Source organism: Delphinus delphis, chromosome 3 (assembly GCF_949987515.2).
Source record: "Delphinus delphis chromosome 3, mDelDel1.2, whole genome shotgun sequence".
Taxonomy (NCBI): Eukaryota; Metazoa; Chordata; class Mammalia; order Artiodactyla; family Delphinidae; genus Delphinus; species Delphinus delphis.
In genome coordinates, this window is record NC_082685.1 from 82,955,234 (window position 1) to 82,981,687 (window position 26,454).

General features: G+C 34.9%; 1 protein-coding gene across 1 annotated transcript in view; it reads left to right on the forward strand.

The window, feature by feature from the left end:
• The window catches only part of TMEM232 (transmembrane protein 232), a 378,932-nt gene that overhangs the window by 136,761 nt on the left and 215,717 nt on the right, over positions 1-26,454 (forward strand). Inside the window, 7 exon segments of the mRNA XM_060007168.1 lie at positions 11,754-11,865; positions 16,395-16,500; positions 18,301-18,363; positions 18,366-18,437; positions 18,440-18,453; positions 23,591-23,690; positions 25,959-26,113. Of these exon segments, the coding sequence (XP_059863151.1) occupies positions 11,754-11,865; positions 16,395-16,500; positions 18,301-18,363; positions 18,366-18,437; positions 18,440-18,453; positions 23,591-23,690; positions 25,959-26,113 (622 nt within the window).

Here is a 26,454-nt window from a genome sequence, read left to right on the forward strand (position 1 = left end):
GCTGAAATTTTGATGCTATTTCTTTAAAGTTTAATCTGTTTTCCCCAACTTTGGGTGCTTTAAAAAATTTCTTATTCTCTTGTATCCTGCAATTTTACTATGATGTGTTAGAATGTAATTTTAAAAATATTCTACTTAGATTTCTTGTGCCTTTTGTATCTGTGGACTGTGTCTCTCTTTTGTCATTCCTGAAAAAATATCAGATATTGTTCCTTTAGATATTACCTTGACAACCCATTCTCTCTTTTTCTGAGACTGTTGATTGAATGTATATTAGACCATCTCATTTTATATTTCATATCTTTTATTTTGTCTCCATTTTCTATATTTTCATCTCTTTCTACTGTATTTTGAATAATTCTGATATGTGCTCTGTTTTCCCATGACTAACTCTCTCTTGTTACCAATTTACACATTGAATTTTAAAAACTCTATCTTACATTTCTAGCAATTCATTTATTTTTCTTCAAATCTTCTATGTAGACTTATAGTTTCTGGTTGCCTGTACATACTTTTGAGCATATTGTGGAAATAAGTATGATGGTTTTATAATTTGTGTTGATCCAATGAATAGGGTATAAATCTATGTTGAGACTAATCTTCTCAGATATATGTGTATTATTTTTTCTTTCTCTTTTCTTCTCTGTTGAGCAGCAAGGCGGCCTTTTCTACAGCTCCCTGAGGTTGGGAGAAGGGATAGTGATTAGTTCTGATTGCTCTTACCTCGGATATTTAGTCAATGTGGAGGGAGTCTTCTATAACTTTTCCCCACCTTGAAAATCCTGGATTTTTTTTTCTTACTGTGCAGTCATTTAGAAAACACACTTTGTTTTGTATCAGTGGCCTCTTGTATCAAGGTAAACCAGATTCTGCGCCTGGCATCAGCTGTTTGAGATGAAGCAGAGATCTTGGTACCTTGCATGAAAAGACATTACGTTTGGTTTTTTTATGTATTGCCTGAATTGTCATAGACCTCGTACTGTATTTGCTTCACTTATTCTTCTTAGAAACAAGAGCTTTGCGTGCTTAGTGTGGGTTCTGTTGGAGATGCATGTAGGGCTCCATGTAAATCCTTCCAGTGAAGTACTGAAGTCCACCCATTTCTGGACCAAAGGTTATTTTATATCTTTCTCACAGAAGCTGCTCTTGAGGGTTTCTTAATTTTTTTAATATCTGGAGACTGTAGTCTTCAAAGCTTCCTGAGATATCAAAGCCTGAAATTTTTCCTTTTTATTAATGTTTTTGACTTTTATATTTAGTAAAATGTGCTCTACAAATGTGCTCTAAATAGTTAAAATATTACGTATTTATAGTATATATGTATATAATAGTATTGATTTTGATATGTATACATTTATAATACCATATAGCTCTATAGTGTGGGCTCTAAATTTGTGCTGTCAGAAGCAGGAAGAAACTTTTCTACACTCATATTTATATTCTTGTCATTTGTTTATTTGATCTGTGATCTGTAGTCTTTGTTTTTCATTTATCTGAATTACTATAATCTTTTAAGTGATTCTAATGGTTGAGACCTTGTAATTAAGTCTGTTAATTTTAACCTAGGACATCTGCACTTGTAGCATTTGGGTTGGCTACAAATGATTTAGCCCAATATATGGTAATTTAGGAGCTGGGAGGCTGTAAAGAGCATGAACACATTCAGTATATATATTGCAGTGTAATTTCCTTAGGGTGAATTGCCCCAAATGCGATATCAGCAGCTACTTATGAGATTATCTGTATAAAGTAAGTAGGATCTTGCAAGATCTTAGAAACCACAGTCCTCTTATACTTGGGCGTACACCATTGTCTTGGCTCAGATCTCTAGATGGCAGGATATGAGAAGAGGATTAATATTTTAATACTAGATTTGCGGTATACAAATTCAATTCAGTGAAGCTGAAAAAAAAATAAGAAAGTGAGGCAAAAAGGCTCGATGTATTACCACCCTGATCACTAAATCACAACTTGCCTTAAAGAGACACAGCAGAGCCTTGTCTATACTTGACATTTGGAATTTATCAAGACAGATTTCAAGAAAAAAAATCTCAAAATGGACCGTAAAATGGAGACTCAAGGAGGGGTATTGATCTCTGCTCCCTCCTGTTCACCCCAGAGGTGCTCACTCATCCATACTTCCAAGTTGTGTCACCCAGCCCTTGCTACTCCAAATGTGGAAGGGGAGGGGCAGCTCAGTGTTTGGGGGCATGAAGGTTATGCAGGCATCAAGTCAGTCTGAGACTCTGCACAATGTGTATGTCCAGTACAGCCACTAATCATGAAGGCCTTCATTTGGGGGAATGTTTTCAGACATCAGATTTTTCTTACCTCTAAACTCAACTCAGTGTCAGTTATTCATAGCTTAATCTAGAGGAAAAAGTAGAGTCATTGCCCAAGTGTCCTATAATAGTTATTCAGTCTTTAGTCTTCCATTGTCCTGGGAACCATGTTTTCCTACAATTATCCTTTTATGTTTTAAAAACTGTTTAGATCTGGGATGTTTTCAAGTCTGTTTCTCACCGTGCTGCACCCCCAACACATTCACCAAAGCACTAAACTTTTCATTAGCCATGGAAGGAGGCACATCGTATCCCAAATGTTGTCCATTACCCCCTTTATCCTCATAGAAAGCTGATGTCAGGATCACAAAAAAGTGATGCGCTAATGAAATGAGTCTTTCCTCCATGGCCTGCCATTTGCTTCAAAAAGGATATCATTGAAAGTTAGTCCCATAGAGCGCCAATGACGATGATCTGAGGAACTATCAGTCAGTACTTCATGAGTGGCAGTTTGTGCCAGTATTTCAGTCTATTTATGATAAACTATGATCACCAATGCAAAGACTGCTAATTGTCCCTCCTCCCATACCAATTTTCTCCTTCTTTTGTATTAATAGAGGTTGTATTTGGACACATGAGCAACCATTAAAGAATACAATTCTCAGCTTCCGTTGTTTCTAGATGTGGTCATGGGTATAATCCTGGCCAATGATGGATTAGCAGAAGGGATATGTACCACTGGCATTTTGTGCCCTTTTAAAAGGAGTAGTATGTTTTCCTGTTCCTCTCCGTGTCTCTTCCTTTTAGTTGGAATGAGGATGTGATTGCAACAGCTGGAGCAGACATCTTAGACCATGAAATGAAAGTTGTATGTTGAGAATAGCAGAGTAACCAGGTATAAAATGACAGATACCAATATCCTGGAGCTGCCATATCAAGCCTGGATTGCTTATCTTGGTCTGCCGCATGAAAGAGAAATGAAGGTCTATCTTGATTAATTTATCATAATCTTGTCCTTTTAATAGCAGTTAAACTGGTTTCCTCACCCTTGAAATAAATGTTTCTGGGTGTTTTTTGAGGTGAATTTTCTAGAACGAAGCCTCCAAGCAGTGCTCCATAGCTTTGGTTATCACATCAGCTTTATTCTATCGCCAGATGACTCATTTACTATGCAACTGAATAAGAATTAATTTGTTTTTAAGCCTTGATCCAGTTGGCTGAGTAGGGAAGGGTTGGCTATAATGGCCTACATCCTAGGGGATTGTTCCAAAACATAGTGAAAGGATGATCATTCCCTTGCTCATGTACAGTACTGAAATTATTGTTGTTATTAATATTCCTCCACTGACCCTGCTGTGTTCACTCAGACTTGCTGACCCCACTTCCTAACATCTCTATCTCCACCTGAGCCAGCTGATTCTTAGGGTTCTCTGGCAGACACCCAAGTTACAGAAGGAGAACAAGTGTTGCCAGGTTCTACTCCATTTCCTTCTTGGAGATACTGCTACCCTTACAATTTTGGTGAGATCTTCCCCAAGAAGGAGTGTCCTTGATTTCATCAAACCATTCTTTGGGACATTAGAGGAAGATGAACCCATTTTCAACTTCTCTTTGAAGAGACAAAGTTCGAAATTCTTCTCTAAGCAAAAGAATGCAGGCAGAGGTTGTCTATCTTTAGTAGTTAAATATGTCACCTTGGGTACTGTTACCCATGCCAGCCAATCAGTCCTTTCTGGTATTAATAATTACATTTAAAAAGAGATGACATTGAACTTTAGAAGTCTAGATGTTTCTTACAGACAACCTTGAAAGGACCGTTGACTGTTAAATGCAGAATAGAATGATTCCAAATAGAAGAGAGTTCATTTAGAAAAGGGACTAGGTTTTTATTCTTGTAAATATTTTTTTTAGCCTTCAGTTTCTTCCAAATGGTTTTCTGTTCAAAATTCAGTCTGTATTAACAGCCCCCTTGCCCCTTATCTGTTTAGAGTTCTCTTTATTCGTAACTACCAAGAAGGAGGGTTTGCGTTTTCAGGGCTTAAGACAGTATTCCATTTGCTAAGACTGAATCAAAATTTAAGATCTAAAGAAAAACAAGGACCTAATAAAAGAATATATCAAACCATAGATATGATGTTTTCAGAAATGAATCTGAGTGGCAATTTCTGGCCTCATACCATAAAGCCTGTTGGATATCCACAATATGAAAATGCTGTAATCAATTACACAGGTATCAGGAACAACGAAATATATTTTCAGTGTCTGACTTCAAAAGCCCATACCCAAGATCAGTGTATCACGGATGCTAAATTTAGGGGAGGCATTTATAGAGTAAATTTATAGATATGGCCATTATCACCGACTCTTTTTTTTTTCTTTTTGGCCGCACCGAGCGGCATGTGTGATCTTAATTCCCCCACCAGCGATTGAACCCATGTCCCCTGCAGTGGAAGTGCAGAGCCCTAACCACTGGACTGTCAGGAAATTCCCACCAACTCTTTATTTATGCCTTTCAGATTAATAAATCTGTTCCTGAATTCCTTACACATTCAGCTGTATCATATACATACCTGAAAGGGCTAGACCATTCTTTAATTGTGCTGGTACTTCTGGTTTTTAGGAAGTACCAGCCAAGTTTCTTGTTAGTCAAAATTTCTATCTGTTTCAGTTCCATTTTTTCACCTTCCCATAATACCAAACTTACCAAAGGTATAGCCAGATTAATTTTTTAATTCATCTATTTATTAGCACTATCAAATCTGGATTCTGTTTTTATTTATCTAGTAAAAGTACTCTCTTAATGATCTCTACTGACTTCCTAAACATTAACTCTAATGGTATTTTCATTGTCCTTAGTCTTTATCTCTGCAAGATGTACGTTTTTGATCATGGTCTGCATCTTCAATCTATTCTTGCTTGGTATCTCAGTCTAGGATTGTTTGTTTGCATGGAACAGGCACACATTCAGCTTAACTGAAGCAAAAGAAAAATGTAATGGAAGGATGTAGGGCTGTCTTGTGGAACCTGAGAGTGGAAGGTATAGCCAGGTCTCATTTATTCATTCAGTGTCTCTAAGAGACAATGGAGATAAAATGATCAACAGGTATAGTCTGTATCTATACTAGACTACAAACTCTGACTGTACATCAGTAAATCATCCAACAAACATGGATCAGGGCTACGATGGTGATCATATCGCTATAAAACTACATACCCATAAAGAAGAGGCATATAACATTAACTAGTAGTACGTGACAGTTTCATTGCATAATACATGCTGAAAGACCATCATCTGTAAATCACGCTTATAAATTAATACGTAAAATATTCTCCATTTTTCCGACAGCCAACAAATAGCAACCCCTACCTATGCAGTAGTACCCTTATTATCTAGTTAAATGGTGCCAAAATATATGGAATTAACAGTGAGCACGTTCTATATTCATTAAGTGGGATCAGAGAAAAAATTGCAAAGGAAAAGCAAACAAGATATAATGCAGACAAAGGCATATCGTGAAAAACATGACAGAATACTAACATATCTTTTTCTAAAGCTCTGTGCTTTGGGGTATTTTGTTGTCTTGAACAACATTTCAACAAAAGCCACCTCTTGACTCTACATAAACTATCAGCTCTGACATCAACTAATTAAAAATATTAGCTAATTATTTAAAATCCCTGAAAGAGAGGATTGGATTGGCCTGGAGTGAGCCAGATGTCTACTGTGACCCTATCAGCTATGGCCAGGGTAGGGGAGGATGGAGCCAAATGGTGCTAATGTAGAAGTTAGACCCACTGGCCCAGCAGGGACTATGAGTGATGAACAATTCTCAGAGAAAGTTTACACCCCAAATTGTACAAATATTTGAATTCCATTGTAGTATTTCCCTGAATCGCCTATCATATTTACCATTCTTTTCCTCTTGCCTCCTACCTGTAGGATTTGTCCAAAGATCTCCCTTGATTCTTTTTTCTCAATACTCTTCCTCTTGAGATTTCATAGCTTTGAGTATGTAGGTGAATCTTAAGTCTTTATTTCCAGATCTTATCCACTTAATGTCTGCCTCACAAGTTCACTTGCATTATAGGCCTCTCCACTTGGTTGTCTCACAGGTAAATCACAGTCAGTACATCCAGAATGGCGCAGATCATCTGCCCAGAGTTTTCCGTCTAATTGTCTTGATGCCAACTCTCTACTACTAATCATGTTGGCCCAAAACCATAAGATTATCTCTATGTCCACCCTCACAGTTTCTTTTCTCACATCCTGGTAGTCATCGAGCCCTATTGATTTAACTTCCAACTAATCTCTCACATTCATTTACTTTTCGTCATTATTATTGCCCAAACGGTAGTTCAGACCTTTATTACTTCTTACCTAAATTGTACAAATAATTGTCCAACAGTTTACCAGTAGTCACTCCTCACTCCAAACCATTCAACATCGGACTTTTAAGTTTAGTCATCCTGAAGCACAGCTGTGATCTCATCACTCTTCTGCTGAATAATTCTCTTATTTATCAAATAAAACTCAAAAGTCTATGTGTAATATAGAATTGGTGCCCACTGTAACTAAGAGAATCTAAAATAGCAATGATACTTAAAAATAGTTTATTTCTCTGAATATAGTCAGTCCAGAGCTGGTATGGTGATCCAGGACTTAGATTCCTTATAACTAGCTGGTCTGCTGCACATGACTTACTCTTAAGGGCATTTCATGTTCTATTATGGCTGCTGAAAATCCAGACATCACAGTTGTGCTTCATGCAGCAGAATAGAGGAAGGACAGAAGAAGGGTTTATACACTTTTTCAGGAGACTTCCCAGAACTCTCTGAATTTTACTTACGTTTTACTGGCTGAAACCTTAGACATCTGTGCATACCTAACTGCAAGCAAGAATCTTTTAGTAAGAAAGGGAGGAGAATAGATACTGATGTAGGTAGCTTTAAGTCTACCACAGACTACCATTCAGTGCCATTTGTATGTGTCTCAACCTAACATTTCCATCTTCATTTCCTGTCTTGATTTTAAGCATTCTGTCTCTATGCTACATTAAGACTGTTCTTTATTTTTTCTTTCTTTGTTTCTACTTGTGTTAGGGTAAATATGAAGCAACTATAAAAAGAGGTCTCTAATTTCAGAGGCTTAAGTAAGATAGAAGTATATTTATCTGACATATGAATCCAGTGGGTCTAGGCTGACAGGATAGCTCTGCTTTTGGGGTCAGTGAGAAACTCACAACCCTCATTATCTCATAGTTGTACTGATCTGCCTAATCAAAGCCAATTCAGCATCATTTTTGTGTTCCAGTCAACTGGAAGGAAAAAAAGGTTTTATTCTAGGGAAAGTGGCCTGTCTTTAAGTTAAAGGTGACCTGAAATTTGCATATATTGTATCTCCTCACAACCTGCCAGAAAGACTGGGAAATATAGGCACTAGCTGTGTGATCATGTGACCAGGAAGAAACAGAGAAAAGATTTTGAAAGGATAATTGCCAATCTGTCACATTCTAGTTCCTGTCTTCATATCAAGGTACAGCTCAAGTGCCACTTCTGCAAAGAAGCTTTTTTGAATCTTTAACCAAAAACAGTAATTCTTATAACTAACAGTTATCCAGTGCTGAATCTATGTAAGGAACTAGACAGCGTGTTCCAGTTCATTGTTTTTCAAAATTCTGCAAATTTTGTCCTCATTTCCACAGATGGACAATTATAGCTCACACAGATTAAATGATTAAGCAAAGATTATAGCATCAGGAAGTGTTGGAATCATGACCTTCTAAACTCGACACAGGATTTTATTTCCTTTCTTTTTTTTCTTCAGTGTGTCTCCTTTATGTTACATCATTTGTGATTTGTCTCACTTCCCTCCTAGAATGTGAATTTACTGAGGCCAGGCCTGATTCCTCTCTTAGCCCACATTATATCTAGTGAAATATCTTGTATGTGGGAGGCTTTCACTAAATGTTTATTGAACAAATGAATTGTCAGCTAAAAAAAAGTTCTGAATTCACAGATAACATAAAGTCATTTGGATTGATATCCGTGCAGTCAGAAGACTTTAGTATATTTCCCTTATATGAAATTGGCATGATGACCTTAATTCATTACCTTTCCACAGGACTGTACTTATATACTTACAGTAGATTACATTTATCTTTGTGAAATCTTTTGATAGTTTGAAGAAATTAGAATGTGTGAAGTTAAGATATTTTCCTTTCAAATGCCTATATTTACTTTTTCAAGTTTCCTTTTGCTTCTTATCATGGGTTATGTTTATCATTAAATAAGTATTAATTTGTATAACCCCTATTTGTGATGGGCATGAAATAGTTATAAAAGCTATATTTATTTCCTGTTAAATATTTATTGACATGAGCTGAGGGAGTCCAGTTAAGGTATTCAATCTCTGTACAGGAAGCTGGAAAGCATTAGCTTTCCATAATTTTAATGATTCACTACAGGCCTCAACTGTACTGAAAGATAGTTGACAAAACTAAAATTATTTATAAAATATATTCTAAGCGTAGAAATTGTATTAGATATTATTTTTACCCTGAGGCTTTACTCTGCTTTAAAAATAAAGTGATACAAATGCATTTTTCTCTATATCCATTTTCCCTTGGATATAGTGTGTGTATTTGTGTGTTTGGAATGTGTATAGGTGTGTGTATTTGTGTGTGTGTGTGTGTGTGGCTGTGTCTTTGTGTGTTTGGAGGGGTTTCTGTGGTCGGTGGTAGGGAAATCTGCTTAAACGAGATGGTTTTAATTTGATTTTCCCTATTTATGATGTTAATCATTGTTTCACATAGTTATTGGCCACATGGATTTCTTCTTTTGTCAATTACCTGTTTAAGCCTCTTCTCTATGTTTCTATTGTTTGGGAGTTCTTCATATATTCTGGTTATATTATGGATATGAGCCCTTTGTCAGTTACATGTGTTGAAAATATGTTCTTCCATTTGAAGTTTTGCCTTTTAATTCTCTTAGGATGTCTTTATATAGATATATTTACAAACAGAGGTGGTAATCAAAATGTTTAACTATTGATATAGTGTGGAGATTGATAAATCAGAATAGTGCGCACCTACTAAATATCAGGCCTATGTACAAGGATTTTAAAAAATTACAGAATCAGTTAGCGTGGCCAAAATTATACTGGAAGTGATGGGAAGTGTCAGTCAATAAAGACATTGTTGCGTTTGTTGGGTACATCCATACTACTGCATGTTAGGATCAGTTGAACTTTAATGTCTGATAAATTTAATGAAGAAAGCATGCTACAGTGTTGCATACATGGTTCTATTTACTAAAAACAGTACACATAGGTTGGTTTATATTTGTGAGCATTGAGGATACACACTGACCCATTAATCTTGGCTATTTCTAATGGGTAGAATTGGAGACGGTAGGGTTGGGATGCATCCCTGAATGTTTGGTTTGTTATAAACAGCACTGTTATGTTAATACTTTTGAAGAATCTAATTTCTAATGAAAATTAGAAAAATTTAAATGGATAAAGGGACTATCTTATTCCCATAATACTCTGTACAAATGGGAAGACTGAAGCTATTTTGGACTCTTCGCGAGGAGTAGGTCCATGTCGATCAAAGATATGTCATCCCAGATGACTGTTGAGAAAGAGTTTTCAGCCAACCTTTACCATATACATCTAATCTCATATCTCCAAGAGCAAGATAACAGGTAGTCAAGAATGAAGTTATTCATTTCAAATGCCCAGTTCTAGCAGACTTTGTGAGTTCTAACACCTCAACTCTTCTGCTATTTTACTATACACTGCTTGAGGGCAAGGTTGTTGGTTTCACCGTTGTATCCCAGTTCCAAGGTTGGTAGCACCTGATACATAGAGATAGTCAATAAATGCTTACTGATTGAATGATTGAATAAATGCCTACTTTAGGGTGACAGTTAAAGAGCTGGTCATTTCATTAATTGTTCTTCACTGGGATATATATTTGGCTCTAGTTTACAGAGCATCATGGTTTTATCTCTGCTTATCCTGTGATCTTGTGGCACTGTGATTAATTTTACATACATCTGTCTTCCCAGTTGGACTATGAGTCACTCAGAGGCAAAATTTGATTTTTATTCGTGTTTTTTTCCTATATGCCACAGAGCAACTAATTCAGTAAGTTGTTGAAAGATGTTTTATTTTCTCAGATAACTCCTTTAAATCGTATGACTCCAACAGTTATTTTATCACATAAACAACTCATTGACTCTACTACCCATTTTCTATTCCTCTGATATCACTTTTGATTCCATGCCATTTTAAACGCTGTGGTACATCATTATAATCACTTTACTCATTCTCTTGCATACAGCCTCAACTTTTCTCACTTCTCTTTGAAATACTTGTCTACCTTCTCTACACTTTGCCCATGGGATCCTTTCCATTCACAAGGCTTTAAATGCCATATGTGTGCTAATGACTCAAAAATTGATATATTTAGCCTGAACCTTTCCCCCAAATTCAGACTCATATCTAACTGATTACTCTGCGTCTCCATTTGGATGGCCATGGTCATCTCAAACATAACATGTCCAATACTGAACTTATTCTCTACCCTCACCTCAAATCTGCTCCTCTAGCAACCTTTCCCATCTTGGTAAACAGCAATTCTATCCTTTCCGTTACTCAGTTAATCATGACTCCTTTTTTTTTTTTCTTTTTTTCTCTCATGCCTATTTCTAATTCATTGGGCAGTCTGGTTGGAGCTAATGTCAAAATATATCCATTATCCAAACTCTTTGCTTTAATTACTTTGCTATAATTCTGATCCAAGCCAAATTACCTCTCAGCTAAGTGTATATGTGCTCTCTCCCTTGCTACCTCCCCACCCTCCAGCTCTCAACACAGCATCGGAATGATCCTGTTAAAATATAAGTTGAATTATGCCACTCATCTTATCAAAACCCGGCAATAGATTCCCATCTCATCCAAAGTTAGTATGGCTTCTTGTCACCTCTCTGACCTTACTACATACATCTTTTCTGTCTTGCCTACTTTACTTCAGCCACAGTTTGACTGATTCCACTTGCACGGAGGGAATAATGCTTTAGCTTAAATTGAACCAACACTGAAATATGTGAGGAGATAAATCAGTCTTCAACGTAATGAAGCTATGCTGGATTTTTTTCAAAGGCTACAGAGTTCTTCAATATCATGAGAATTATATTTCTCAATCCAAGAGTATGATAAGATCAATCTAGGAGACCTGTGTATGTATGTGTGTGTGTGTGTGTATATATATATATATATATACACACACACACACATACACACACATATATATACATAAATATTTTACTGATTTTTGTGTGTGTGAAACTTTCTCATTAAGGTAAAGTGCTTTTTCAGAAAATAGATACACTTAGCCACTGGATGTTTGATTAATTATTTGGAAGTGATAGCTATAATTATTGATTTTTTTTTCTTTTTTGGTTTAGGCCACCATTTTCAATCACAAAAGAATTCATCTTGAGACCCAACCAAACAAAAAATCCAAAAGAGGAGGAAGAACTGTTGGACATAGCTAGAAAAAACCTTATCAAATGTAAGGTAATGGCACACTATTGATTACTTTAGTATGTGAACTTTCTCTTCCAGTTGGTGGATGATTACCTGTTCTAAAATATTGAAAGAAAAAGATAAGAATACACCTTTCTTTAATCATAAGTAGGCATAGTTAAAAATACTAATGCAAATTAAAGTTAAAACTTATGACCAAATTATTCAATGTCAAATGGCTTTTTGGATGAAGAGTCTTCATAAATTATTGGAGAATATAGTTGTTGGCACTAATCCAAGAGCTCACAGCAAAATATCAACGGCTGGTAAATAAATTTTTGTTTATGAAAATTACACTTTTTACTAAAAAAATGTTAACTGATATATGATGTTTCCTAAAGAGGAAAGAAAGGTCTCCTAAACATTCACTATATATGCACAGAGTACTCTGTTCTTTCTCTGTAACAAATTATTCACCTAACTTGTAGAAAATACATTCTTTAAGAATATGTCATTAATTCACAAAATTTCAAACACATATAAAAACAGAACAGAAAGTAAAATAAGTCCTTCTTTTACCTTTTCTTCATTAAATCCAGTTTACGTTTTGGCAGAGAAATAATATACATATGATTTTGCTTTAACACTAGATAACTGGTGAAATAAAAGCTGCACAAAACTGAAGCATAAATTAAGTCAACAATTTTTTTGTGGCTGTTGTTTCCCAGCATTTTGGCTCATGATTGACCATATTTAAAATTTTTTTAAAAATCCATGAAAAAAGTTGATTAGAAAAAAGAATATATTAGCTTTGCATGCAGATAGTTGCCAGCAGGTACATTCATCAGTGAGTTTCTCTTCAGTTGGCCAACTGGGGCAGCCCCAGGAATGGTCACATTAATATAAGAAGGGAAATCTTCATATCTCTTTTATGTTCACTAACCAGTCCATCCACAGTGAAGTAGGTGGAGTGCTCCAGAAAATTGGCATCAAGCTATTTTTTTCAATATGGTTACCCTTTTAAAATCAGAGATGCATTCTCTTGGTGAGGAAATGAGACAGAAATAATCCCTAGAAAGAAAGAGTGAAAATTATTTTCAGCAGACACTGATATTACTCAGAATATTAACATTCTATACATTTTAACACTAATACAGTTTACATAAAATGTCAAAAAATAAATATAATAAACGTAAAAATATACAGCTTTAAGAGCATCAGCCTCATAGAATGACTTTCAGAATAAAGAGATAATACAAATAAATAAGTGAATAAATAAAAAATGAAAATAAATGATAAAATAGTAATAAAATACAAATGATAGAATTAATAATAAAATATAAATAATAATATATCCATCATATATATATAAATAAATATATAGATAGATCAATAAAACATAGAGCTGGGCTCTTGAAAGGGTAAACAAAATCAACAAACCTTTAGCCAGACTCACCAAGAAGAAAGAGAGAGGACCCAAATAAACAAATTGAGAAATGAAAGAGGAGAAATAACAACTGATACCACAGAAATACAAGAAATTCACAAGAAAATACTATGAACAGTTATATGCCAACAAAATGGACTACCTAGAAGAAATGGACAAGTTTCTAGAAACATACAGCCTACTAAAACTGAGTCAAGAAGAAACATAATTTGAAGAGACTGATCACTAGATCTGAAATATGTAATAAAAAAACTCCCTGCAAACAAAAGTCCAGGACTGGAAGGCTTCACTGGGGAATTCTGCCAAACCTACAAAGAACTTATACCTATGCTTCTCAGACTCTTCCAAAAAACTGAAGAGGAAGGAACATTCCCAAAGTCATTCTCTGAAGCCACCATCACCCTGATGCCAAAACCAGACAAAGACACTACCAAAAAAAAAAAAAAAAAAAAAAACAAGAAAATCACAGGCCAATATCTTTGAATATAGATACAAAAATCCTCAGCAAAATATTAGCAAACTGAATCCAACAACACATAAAAGGATTGTACACTATGATAAAGTTGGAGTCATCCCATAGTCACAAGGATGGTTCAGCATATGCAAATCAATCAATGTTTTAAACCACATCAACAAAAGAGAAGATAAAACAACAACATGGTCATTGCAGAAAAGCATTTGATAAAATTCAACATCCATTCCTGATAAAAACTCTCACCGAAGTGGGTATAGAGGGAGCATATCTCAGCATAATAAAAAGCCACTTATGACAAACCCACAGTCAACATAATACTCATTGGTGAAAAGCTGAAAGCCTTCTTGCTAAATTCTGGAACAAGACAAGGATGCCCACTCTTACCAATTCTATTTAACATAGTGTTGGAAGTCCTAGGCACAACAATCAGACAAGAAAAAATATCCAAATTGGAAAGGAAGAGATAAAATTGTCATTGTATGCAGATGATATGATACTCTATATAGAAAACCCTAAAGACTCCACACAAAAACGATTAGAACTGATAAATGAATTCAGCAAGGTAGCAGGATACAAGATTAACATACAGAAATCTGTTCCATTTCTTTACAGTAACAAGGAAATATCAGAAAGAGAAAGTAAAAAAAAAAAAATCCCATTTAACATCATGTCAAAAAAAATACCTAGGAATAAACCTGACCTAGGAGGTGAAAGGCTTACATGCTGAGAACTATAAAACATTGATAAAGGAAATTGAAGATGATTCAAAGAAATAGAAAGATATCCAATGCTTTGGATTGGAAGAATTAATGTTGTTAAAATGGCCATACTGCCCAAAGCAATCTACAGAATTAATGCTATCCCTATCAAATTACCCATGAGATTCTTCACAGAGCTAGAACTAAGAATCCTAGAATTTACATGGAACCACAAAAGACCAGAATTGCCAAAGCAATCCTGAGGAAAAAGAATAAAGCTGGAGGCATAACCCTCCCAGACTTCAGATAACACTACAAAGCTACAGTAATCAAAACAGTGTGGTATTGGCACAACAGACATATGGATCAGTGGAACAGAATAGAGAGCCCAGAAGTAAATCCACACACCTAGAGTCAATTAATCTTCAATGAAGGAGGCAATAATATGCCATGGGCAGTCTGTTCAACAATTGGGAAAACTGTATAGCCACATGTAAATCAATGAAGTTACCCTCACACCATAAACAAATATAAACTCAAAATGACTTAAAGACTTAAATATAAGACATGACACCATAAAACTCCTAGAAGAGAACATTGGCAAAACATTCTCTGACATAAATTATACCAGTATTTTCTTAGGTTAGTCTCCCAAGACAATAGAAATAAAAGCAAAAATAAACAAATGGGACCTAATCAAACTTATAAGCTTTTGCACAGCAAAGCAAGCCATACACAAAATGAAAAGATAACTTGTGGACTGGGAGAAAGTATTTGCAAGTGATGCAACTGACAAGATCTTAGTTTCCAAAATATACAAAACAGCTCATACAGCTCAATATCAAAGAAACCCCAAACAACCCAATCAAAAAATGGGCAAAAGACCTAACTAGATGTTTCTCCAAAGAAGACATACAGATGGCCAACAGGCACATGAAAAGATGCTCAACATCACTAATTGTTAGAGAAATGCAAATCCATACCATAGTGAGGTATCACCTCACACTGATCAGAATGGCCATTATCAAAAAGTCTACAAATAACAGATGCTGGAGAGGACATGGAGGAAAATGAGCCCTCCTACATTGTTGGTGGGAATGTAAATTGGTGCGGCCACTATGGAAAACAGTATGGAGGTTCCTTAAAAAACTTAAAATAGAGTTACCATATGATCCAGCAATTCTACTCCTGGGCATATATCTGGAAAAGATGAAAAGTCTAATTCAAAAAGATACATGTACCCCAATGTTCATAGCAGCACTATTTACAATAGCCCAAACATGGAAGCAACCTAAGTGTCCATTGACAGGTGAATGGATAAAGATGTGAGATATACATATATATATATATATATATATATATAAAAGAATATTACTCATCTGTAAAAAAGAATGAAGTATTGCCATTTGCAGCAATATGGATGGATTTGGAGATTATCATACTAGGTGAAGTAAGTTAGAGAAAAATATCATATAATATCACTTACATGTGGAATCTAAAAGAATAATACAAATTAACTTATTTACAAAACAGAATCAGACACACAGACATAGAAAACAAACTTATGATTACCAAAGGGGAAAGTGTCAGGGAGGGATAAATTAGGAGTATGGGTTTAACAGATACACACTACTATATATAAAATAGATAAACAACAAGGACTTACTGTACAGCACAGGAAACTGTATTCACTGTCGTGTTATAACCTATAATGGTAAAGAATCTGAAAAAGAATATATATTTATTGATGTATATGTATAACTGAATCACTTTGCTGTATACCTGAAACTAAAACAATACTGTAAATCAACTATATTCAATAAAAACAAGTAAAATATTAATAAATTATAAATAATACAATAAATAATAGAATAAATAAAATATAGATAATAAAAATAAATAAATATTAAATTTAAAAGCTGTACATTTTTGTTTGCCTCTTTTATCTTCCCCATAACAGAGGAAATTGGGTCTCAAAACCTTAGGTACTGGGAGGCATGTACATCTTCCTATGACATGGACTGAAGTAGTATATCTGGCTCAGTGCAAAGGAGAAATCCAAGATGGTATGTCCTCTAACTGAGCTCTTCTTAGTTACCCTAAGTGTTTTCTAGATTAGAAGTGAAGGCATAATTTGAGAACTTTAATATTTAGAAATTGTGCAGGAGCCAAGGAAAATCTGCCTTTCTCTATTGAAATACCTGACAATGTTTTATTATGAAAGGTCCTTTTGTAATTTTGAATTTATGAATTTGGCTGCTCAACTTTTTAATTGCAAAATTGTTTTAAAAACTTTTGCTCAGCAGAGTCTTTATTGCTTTTTTCTAAAATTAGTAACTAATTAAAAAGTAATATAAAATGTCATTTAGTGATTTTCAATAACACTAGGCACTATACAGAAATTCGTTTCTGCATTTTATAATTCTTACTCATAAAACATTAACCAAATGGCCATTTGTTTTTCACTTGTTTTAAACAGCCATTTTACTCATTACCTTTTCATTTGTCACGTATTTATGTCTCCTTTTAAACCACTCTCCAACCAATCTAAAAAAGAAATTAAAAAACATTATTTTTAAGGAAATAAAGTTTCTTCTATATTATTCTAAATTTTATGTGTATGCCTTTTAAAATGAGTTTTAGAATGTTGACCATATGAGGTCAGAGAGTATTTTCCCTTATAAATTGGGTTTTGTAGTGCTATCTGGGAGCTTTCAAGCAACAGGAAGAATAAGAATGATTTTGTATTTAACTTGCCTTTATGGCACTTCATCACAGTGCTATCCACAGCCTGACCCTATTAAATGTTTAAATGATATTGAAGTAAACAATCTCGGCTTTCCAGCAACCAGCAGCCCCTTGCTCTTCTTTGTCAATTAAATCTCAGTTTTGTTCATGAAAGCGCTTCAAAATCTTTGTACAGGCACATTCTTGGAGATATTGTGAGTCTGGTTCCAGATCACCATAATAAAGTGAATATTGTAATAAAGCAAGTCACATTAATTTTTTTGTTTCACAGTGCATGTAAAAGTTATGTTTACACTATACTGTAGTCTGTCAAATGTGCAATAGCATTATGTCTGAAAATGTAAATACATTAATTAAAAAATAATGCTGTTGGAAAAGTAGCACTGATAGACTTGCTAGATGCAGGGTTGCCACAAACCCTCAATCTGTAAAAACTACAATATCTGCAAAGCATAATAAATCAAAGTGAATAAGATGAGTTATGCCTGTAATGACATGAGGTGCAGTGTTCTGTAGGGCCTTAGCGCTATATTCTTCCTTGTTCAGCTCCATTGGGCCTTATTTCCTCTGCTTTGATTTTCTAGTCTTCTGCTTTTCTCTTTTATAGCACTTATCTTGAGCACTGTCTTTTGTCATCCAGTTCTGTCCTATTTCCCCACCATTATATATGTGGCCTAGTGATCTATTTTGTGTGAGGTGGAGCTCCTAGGGCATTTCTCTCTCTCCTTGCCTCTTCCCCCTCCCTGCCCTCCCCCACCTCTGTAGTCTCTCCGGCTTAGTGACTTCTGAGTAGTTGAATGTCCTACATGGCAGCTTAGAATTCCAAAGGTAGCATCTTGACAAAGAGGTAGAGGGGGCAACTGTATTGCCTTTTCTGATCTAGACTTGGAAGTCATACAGTGTCACTTCTGCCACATTCTATTAGTTAAAGCAGTCACAAGGCCTGCTCAGGTTCAAGGGGAAGGGGGCATAGACTTCACCTCTTGATGGGAGGGATGTCAAAGATATTAAAACCACAATGTGGTCTTGGTGACTGAGCAAAATAGTTAATTAGAAGACTTAATTGTAGTATGTAGAAAAGCAGCATAATTTATAAATTATACTTTTTAATATTTCAGAAGCTTTAAATATGCTTTATGCTTCCCTGGACCATGCTACCTTTGATTACGATCTGCCTGCCTTAATTTTGTTGCGGAATCAGTTTTGTATAGACTCTGTTGTGATGCATTCCTAAAGACGTACTTATACTCAGTTGAATAAAGCTGGCAAAGGTAAGTTTTAAAATAATTTTAATGTGTTTTAATTGCTACATGTAGTACATCTAACCACATGATATCTGTTTCAGGAGCTAAACAGGCCATTTGGTTTTATTACAGAATATTCTCGTTTGGTAGCTTATTTTAATCTCCTCTAAATGTGGACATTACATTATTGCTTGATATGCAGATGGAGGTAGTTGAGAAAATACAGCTTCACCAACTATGTAAGAAAATAGCATTTAATTAAAAATCAAGTTTGCTCTTATTTCTGAGTATATATAGCTTTTCTCCTCTCTCTATTTTTTTTAACATCTTTATTGGAGTATAATTGCTTTACAATGGTGTTTTAGTTTCTGCTTTATAACAAACTGAATCAGCTATACATATATCCCCATATCCCCTCCCTCTTGCATCTCCCTCCCACCCTCCCTATCCCACCCCTCTAGGTGGTCACAAAGCACCGAGCTGATCTCCCTGTGCTATGTGGCTGCTTTCCACTAGCTATCTATTTTACATTTGGCAGTGTATATATGTCAATGCCATGCTCTCACTTCATCCCAGCTTACCCTTCCCCCTCCCTGTGTTGTCAAGTCCATTCTCTACACCTGCGTCTTTATACCTGTCCTGCCCCTAGGTTCTTCAGAACTTTTTTTTTTTTTTGATTCCATATATATGTGTTAGCATACGGTATTTGTTTTTCTCTTTCTGACTTACTTCACTGTGTATTACAGACTCTAGGTCCATCCACCTCACTACAAATTGTTTCTTTTTAAGGCTGAGTAATATTCCATTGTATATATGTGCTACATCTTCTTTATCCATTCATCTGTCGATGGACACTTAGGTTGCTTCCATGTCCTGACTATTGTAAATACAGCTGCAATGAACATTGTGGTACATGACTCTTTTTGAATTATGGTTTTCTCAGGGTATATGCCCAGTAGTGGGAATGCTGGGTCGTATGGTAGTTCTATTTTTAGTTTTTTTAAGGAACCTCCATACTGTTCTCCATAGTGGCTGTATCAATTTACATTCCCACTAACAGTGCAAGAGGGTTCCCTTTTCTCCACACCCTCTCCAGCATTTATTGTTTGTAGATTTTTTGATGATGGCCATTCTGACCGGTGTGAGGTGATACCTCATTGTAGTTTTGATTTGCATTTCTCTAATGATTAGTGATGTTGAGCATCCTTTCATGTGTTTGTTGGCAATTTGTATATCTTTTTTGGAGAAATGTTCTCCTCTCTATTTTAAGGATTGCTAAATGCCACTTTTCCATTTAAAAATGCTGACTGATAATTCTTACATTGTTGCCCGATTTGAGAAGATGAGTTGTTCTCTCAGTATTCTATGTCATTTTAGAGCCATAAGGTGGGAAACCATGTTTATGTAGCTCATGTTTCATAAGGTCCTAGAAGACATATGGTTCTACTTCCTGTGATGATCAAGGTTGCCTGCTGCAAAATTTATTATTAGTCAAAGAAATTTAGCTTAACTAATAGTTTTATTGCAAAGAAAAGCAAGAAGAATAATTTTAAGAATAAAGAAATATAGACATATGTATATATCTCAGTTGACATACGTGTATATATATCATTTGAAATTAAGTATGGTATTATTTGCAAAAATATATTTTCTCCTTATTTAATTTTGTTTATGAACTGTTAGAAAATGAGCATGAAGATATTCATGAGTCAGCCACGGCATTTTTGGAAGATATGTATTTCAGACCTTATAAATTAGGTCTAGATCTTCTCTGATATGTTTGGGGGTAAAAGACTTATGGACACCAGGCAGGATACAGAGAACACATAACAGAAATTGAACATGCAAAGAACTGATGCTTTGCTAGAAGAACAGGAGGCAAAGAGACAAGTAAAATTATAATGTCTTTTTCTTCTTTCCTCTTTATTTCCCAAACTGTTCATTATGGCGATATTTAAGAGCTTGTATTTATATAATTATTTGGGGATTTCAAATTTATATATAATACAAAAAGATGGGTATATTAGTTTATGATGGAAAAAGAGTGGAGTGGAAAAACATAGAGAAAGTGGCTTTTCTTTCCTTTCCTTCTCAGCCCCTTTACTGACCTTTTTCCATTTCTTGCCTTTTATATTTCTGCCAGCGAAAAAAATGGCTATAAAATAAAGTTTTTGCCATTGCACATATTGCTTATAATTTACGTATACCATGGATTCATTGAATTTTAAAAAGATGCCTGTATCCTCTCATCTGGATGTTTAGACTATTTGCATTGCACAATGATCAGTGCTTTAGCTATATTAGACACAATAACTTATTTAATTTTTGCAAAAGTCCTAAAAGGTAGGTGCTATTATTATCCACCATTCCACAGACTAGTAGGCATTGAGAGTCTAAGTGAATTACCCAAGATCTCAGCAGAGAAGATTTTGAAACCCACAGTCCAGTGGACTCTCAGCTATGATTCTACTCACTTACCTTGGCTCTCAGATTTACTAATTTTAATGCTTACTTTTTATTGTTCTAGATAATATAAATTAGCTAGTAGAAATCAGCATGCTTTATAAGTGCCTTTGATTTCAGGCAAGAAGCCATTTCAATTATCCTGCTTGTCTTTGTAGGAATTTCATTATATATCTAACCGTCAGTTGGAAACTTCCCTTTTGATCTTTTCTTGTTGAGAGAATGGTGTATTTAATGGTATTGCCATAAAGGCATTACTCATCTTAATACACACCATTTTGTTTCTCTTTTCACAAAGAAGTATGTAGCTCAGGGTTGGGAAGAGCCAGAAATACCTGATTCCCTAATATTACTTACTTTCCAATTTTGTGTGCATTCTTTCCTCATTGTTTTCCTGTGAGTGTAGAATCTTAACTACTGATGTCTACTTATTAAAGTATAGGAATAATATATAAGCAACAGTAGTTTTAATATATTTTATTTTATTTTTTATTAATTAATTTATTTTTGGCTGCATTGGGTCTTCGTTGCTGTGCGCGGGCTTTCTCTAGTGGTGAGCGGGGGCTACTCTTCGTTGCAGCGTGTGTGGGTTTCTCATTGCAGTGGCTTCTCTTGTTGTGGAGCATGGGCTCTAGGCACGCGGGCTTCGGTAATTGTGGCACGCATCCTCTAGAGCACAGGCTCAGTTGTTGTGGCGCACGGGCTTAGTTGCTCCACAGCATGTGGGATTCTCCCGGACCAGTGCTCGAACCCGCGTCCCCTGCATTGGCAGGTGGACTCCTGACCACTGCGCCACCAGGGAAGCCCAGTTTAATATATTTTAGATAGGAATATAAACAGTGTTCTTCAATCTTCTATAAAGAACATAAAACACATCACTAACTATTACAATGTAATACATAATAAATATTATTCAGCATTTCTATTTCACGGTTAGATAACAGAGAAATGAAGATAAGAAAAGATGAAAAGAGAAGGAAAGAAGGGGGTGAAAGAATAAAGGAAGAAAAGACAGGGTAGCAGGGAAATAAACTGACAAGCAGAAATTTACTCTAGGAGGCAAAGCTTAAGTTGTCAACCTACAGAGAGAGTATGTACACAAATGAAACATGAGGACAGATGCATAGAAAGTTCCAGAATTCCTCAGAGATAAAGACTGGCAGACTTTTCAACAAAAATCTGGTTTTTCAGAATATTACAGATGAAAGCTTTTAAAACCATTTTTCCAAGCATAGTTGTATAGAGTTTCACTTCTGGATAAAGTGAAACTCATGACCAAATTGGTGTATAATACAGCAGTTTTGCAAACTGATATGTTGATTATGTATTTTTCTCTTCAGACCCACTTTAAAATTTTAAAGTATTGCTTTCAATATCCTTCTCTGATCCCTTGCAAAATCTTAAATTATTCTTCCTCTGATGAATTTATTATTTCCAACTTTAATATTCTCCTTAGAGTATTGCAATATTCTTTTAAATGATCTGTTGATCTCCACTTCCTGCTCATCTAACTTCAGTCTCTTGGAGAAGCATAGTACTATATCAAAGTGCTTTATACAAAGAGATCCCTTGGCATGACATAAACATTTTATTTTTATTTATTTTTAAAAGTCGATAAATGGTACATGTTTATAATTTATGGATGTATTTACAAATATTCATGGTGCATTCTTAGAATTTATTTTAATGATAGAAGTTTTTGAGAAAAATATTTGGAAATCACTGCTGTAATAGAAAGTTCATGTCTTTTGATACAAAACACACAGTCCTGGGTTTGAATTCCAGTAATGCTACTTATTTGCTTAATAGTCTTGGGTGAAGCACTGAGACTTGGTAGAATCATCTTTTGAATTTAATTTTATTTTTTTACATGTAGCTCTAACAATACCCTGCACTATTGTTAAGATGTTAAGAGGATTTGCATATATGTATATCTTGATAGTGATATAATGGTAGTTATTATTATTATTTGGTCCTTTTCCGTAATCTTATGATTTAGCAATTTAGGCATTTACATTCCATTTATTTCTATAGTGTGTGGTTTTTTTTCTCATTTTCTGTGAAATCTTATATATTTTTGCAGATATTTAATTTTCTGTTGTCTATGTAAAACAGTTTTAACTATACATGTATTTTAAACTTCACAGAAGTACGATATGAAAGTGTGTATTTAGTAATGACATTGTGTGTGTGTGTGTGTGTGTGTGTGTGTGTGTGTGTGTGTGTGTGTGTTTTCATGAGGGAATGGGGACTTCAGTACAACATACTATGCACAGGCAGAATATTTCTCAAAACTATTGCAATCCACATTCATCTATATACTGAGACAAGGCACTGTGCAATGTACTATGATACTCTTTTATTTTACTTAAAAATCCCCTTTCTATTGATTTCATGACTCACTTAAGGGGCATGATTTGCAATTTGAAAAATACTGTTCTAAAGGACATAGAACAAAATAGTATTCAGTATTGGTCATTATATGTAATGGAGAGAAGATTTATGAATTTTTTTTTTTCTGAACCAGTATTTTAACCTTGATACAAATGTTTTAAAGTTATTTCAAAAGCATACAATCACAAATGAATTTGAAATTGTTTCATCAAAAGCAAATGTAATGATAAAATGGTTTATTTTCCTTATGGTTTTTAAACATTTATTGATGCAACACAAAAATGCTTTTTTCTTTCTTTTTTGACAGATTGGCTATTTGGTCTTCTTACGACTTTTTATATATTTCCTTCATGGTCACCTGAAAAGTTTTAAACAACATTTACTTAGGCTTCAACCATATTTATACGGTAGACTGTCTTTTATTTTCTACATTTATAAATATTTTATGTTATTTTGAGAAGCTCAGACTATCACTATAAAGAGTATAGGCTGTATTTTATTTTTCGTGAAAGATAATGGGTGCAGTACTGAAGAGCACAGCTTCTGGGTGAGACTGCTTGGGTTTTACTTTTAAATTTCCTACTTAACTAAGCATATGAACTTGTCCGTGGCTCAGTTTTCTTATCTGTAATATCTAACTCACTGGATTTCAAGAGAGTTAAATTCATATTTTAGTAAGGTAACCCTAGTGGTGATGTAGTTGCTGGACTGGAGTAAGGAGAGAGTGGACTCAGGGGGTCCATTAGCTATGACGTTCGTACAGGCAAGAGATGTTAAAGGTATGAACTTCTAAAATGGGGATGGATAGAGTAAAATAGTTTTGAAAAGTGTTTAGGAGATAAGAAACACTGAACTTGGTGATCCCTTGGATCTAAGCTATATATAAGGGAAAGTGACAAATTCAGGATGAATCTTAAATTTTACATATTGACTAATAAGGTCAAGATAATGGTGCTCTAAACTGAGAAAATTTTGGAGAAACATTTGGACATACTGAATTTGAAGGTCACTCAGGTGTATATACCCAGTTGGAAACAGAGGTTTGGAACTAGGGAAATAAGTGAAGCCTGGGAATCACTTATTTCATGGGTATCAACATGGATCATTTGACAGTCATCACTGTTAACGTGGATGAGATAACCTGGGAATGAGAGGTGGTGGTGGGGAGAAATTTATTCTAGTAGTAGAGTCTTGGGGGACATAAACATTTAATAGATTATTGGAGTAACAGACATCAACCAGTAGAGAAGAATTAGTAGAAAAAAGAGGGAGTGATGATATAGAAAGCCAAAGAGGGGAGAGGCAAGAAGATCAACATTATCAAGAGCTGTAAAATCATTAAACAATAGGAGGTCTGAGACGGGTGATGGGTTTCTGAAGTCAGAGAGTCATTGTTCTTGGGAGCATTACCGAGTAGAAGCAAAGTTCAGATTGGAGGTAAACAAAGAGTGAAGGGAAAGTTTAAGCATAAGACAAAGGTGGTGAACTGTTTTAAAAAGCTTAGCTATGAAAGGAAGGGGAAATATGTCAATAGTTTGGATGAAAAAACGAGGTCAAAAGAGGAGAAGTTTAATACGTTGTAGGATAAGAAATCAAGAGACTCAAGATGCAAGAAAGGGAGTAATATTTGGTGGGAAAAGCCATAGAGGAGGGGAGTAGAAGGTAATAGTGCAAATGTTTTGGATACAAGTTTTGGTAGGGTCTGAAACCAAGGCATGGCTGTAGATTGACAGTATAGGAGTTTGTGTCTACCGTATCACTTGTTTTGCTTTCTTCATTACATTATAAATCTCTTTTAACTCCTCACAGTGTTCAACATAGTAATTCATCAAATATTCAGGTAGTGGTGGCAAATATGTTTTGAAAGATTATTTGTATGAAACTTCAAGTTCTTACACTGGCTTGTTATTGTTGATATATCACAAGAACACCAACATTTTGTTTCATGTAAGGATAAAATCCTAGATATTGCCCTCTTATCACATGCTGTTAAGTGGAGCCCTACTGAGGCTACATGTTCAGCAACAGGTGGATTCCTACCTGAGGCTATTAGTTACTGCTACTACCTACCCATACAGCCATCCAATAGATGAGTGTTTATTACTAATTTTTCCATTGTGTCGGTGGACTAAAACTCAAAGATTGTTTAAAAGTTTGTAAAAAGAACAGCACAGAGATGGTTCTGTTAAATACCACATAGTCTTATGTTAAATGACATAATTGTTGCTGTTGTTAAACTATATAGTTTTAAAAATCAACAACAATGACATCTTGAAAAGAATTAAATTGGAGAATGTTGGTTTAAAAGCAATGACATTGATTACAATATCAGATTATCCATTATGAATAGTATCTATTCTGACTTGATTTATTTTCAGCTGGAAGTTTCCAGGGATTGTTGTGTAGTAACTATACTTAATTGGGCATTCAACCATTATGAAATTGCTGTTCTGAATTACATAAACTCTTATGCATGAATTATTTACCTTGTAGTTTTCTATTATACCACCAGGGGTCATACATAACATTATTAATCTTCAATAGATGGGGAAATATACAGCAGTTTCAGCCTCTTGAGTACTGAATTTAATTATATTTTAATAACTAAAAGACAAATGAAATGCAGTGTGAGATGTTAATGAAATATTTCTCACAAATTATTTTTCTTACAATAACACTTTCTTTCTCTGGAGAATTATATTGCAAGTATCCAAACATCTTTTCAAATGTGCAGTGTATTCTGAAAATCATGGAAATTGTATGTAAAAGAGAACTCCTTTCTCAATCAATTTTTAGCCCTGTGGAAGACAAGAATGTAGATTCTGAGATGGTGAGTATATCCTAGCGCATGACAAATCAGATCAGGTTACTATGCTTAAATAATCGTGCTTGCTAATTCGGTAACATGGCTGAAGATGAATTTAGCTGCAGGGGAGAAGTGAACAGCACAGACATTAAAGTCATGTGCACATTTCCTGGACAGTAGTTAGTAGGATCAGTAGTGGGGCATCAGTATCCACCACTACTACTTTAAATGGAGTAATGCCATAATACCTTCTTCCTTATCGATTCCATCTCAGCTGATTAATTAAAAATTGCAACATAATTTAGATTGACTTTTAAATGAACATTTTAACATATTACATTTTTATTAAAGGGAGAGTGTGTAAA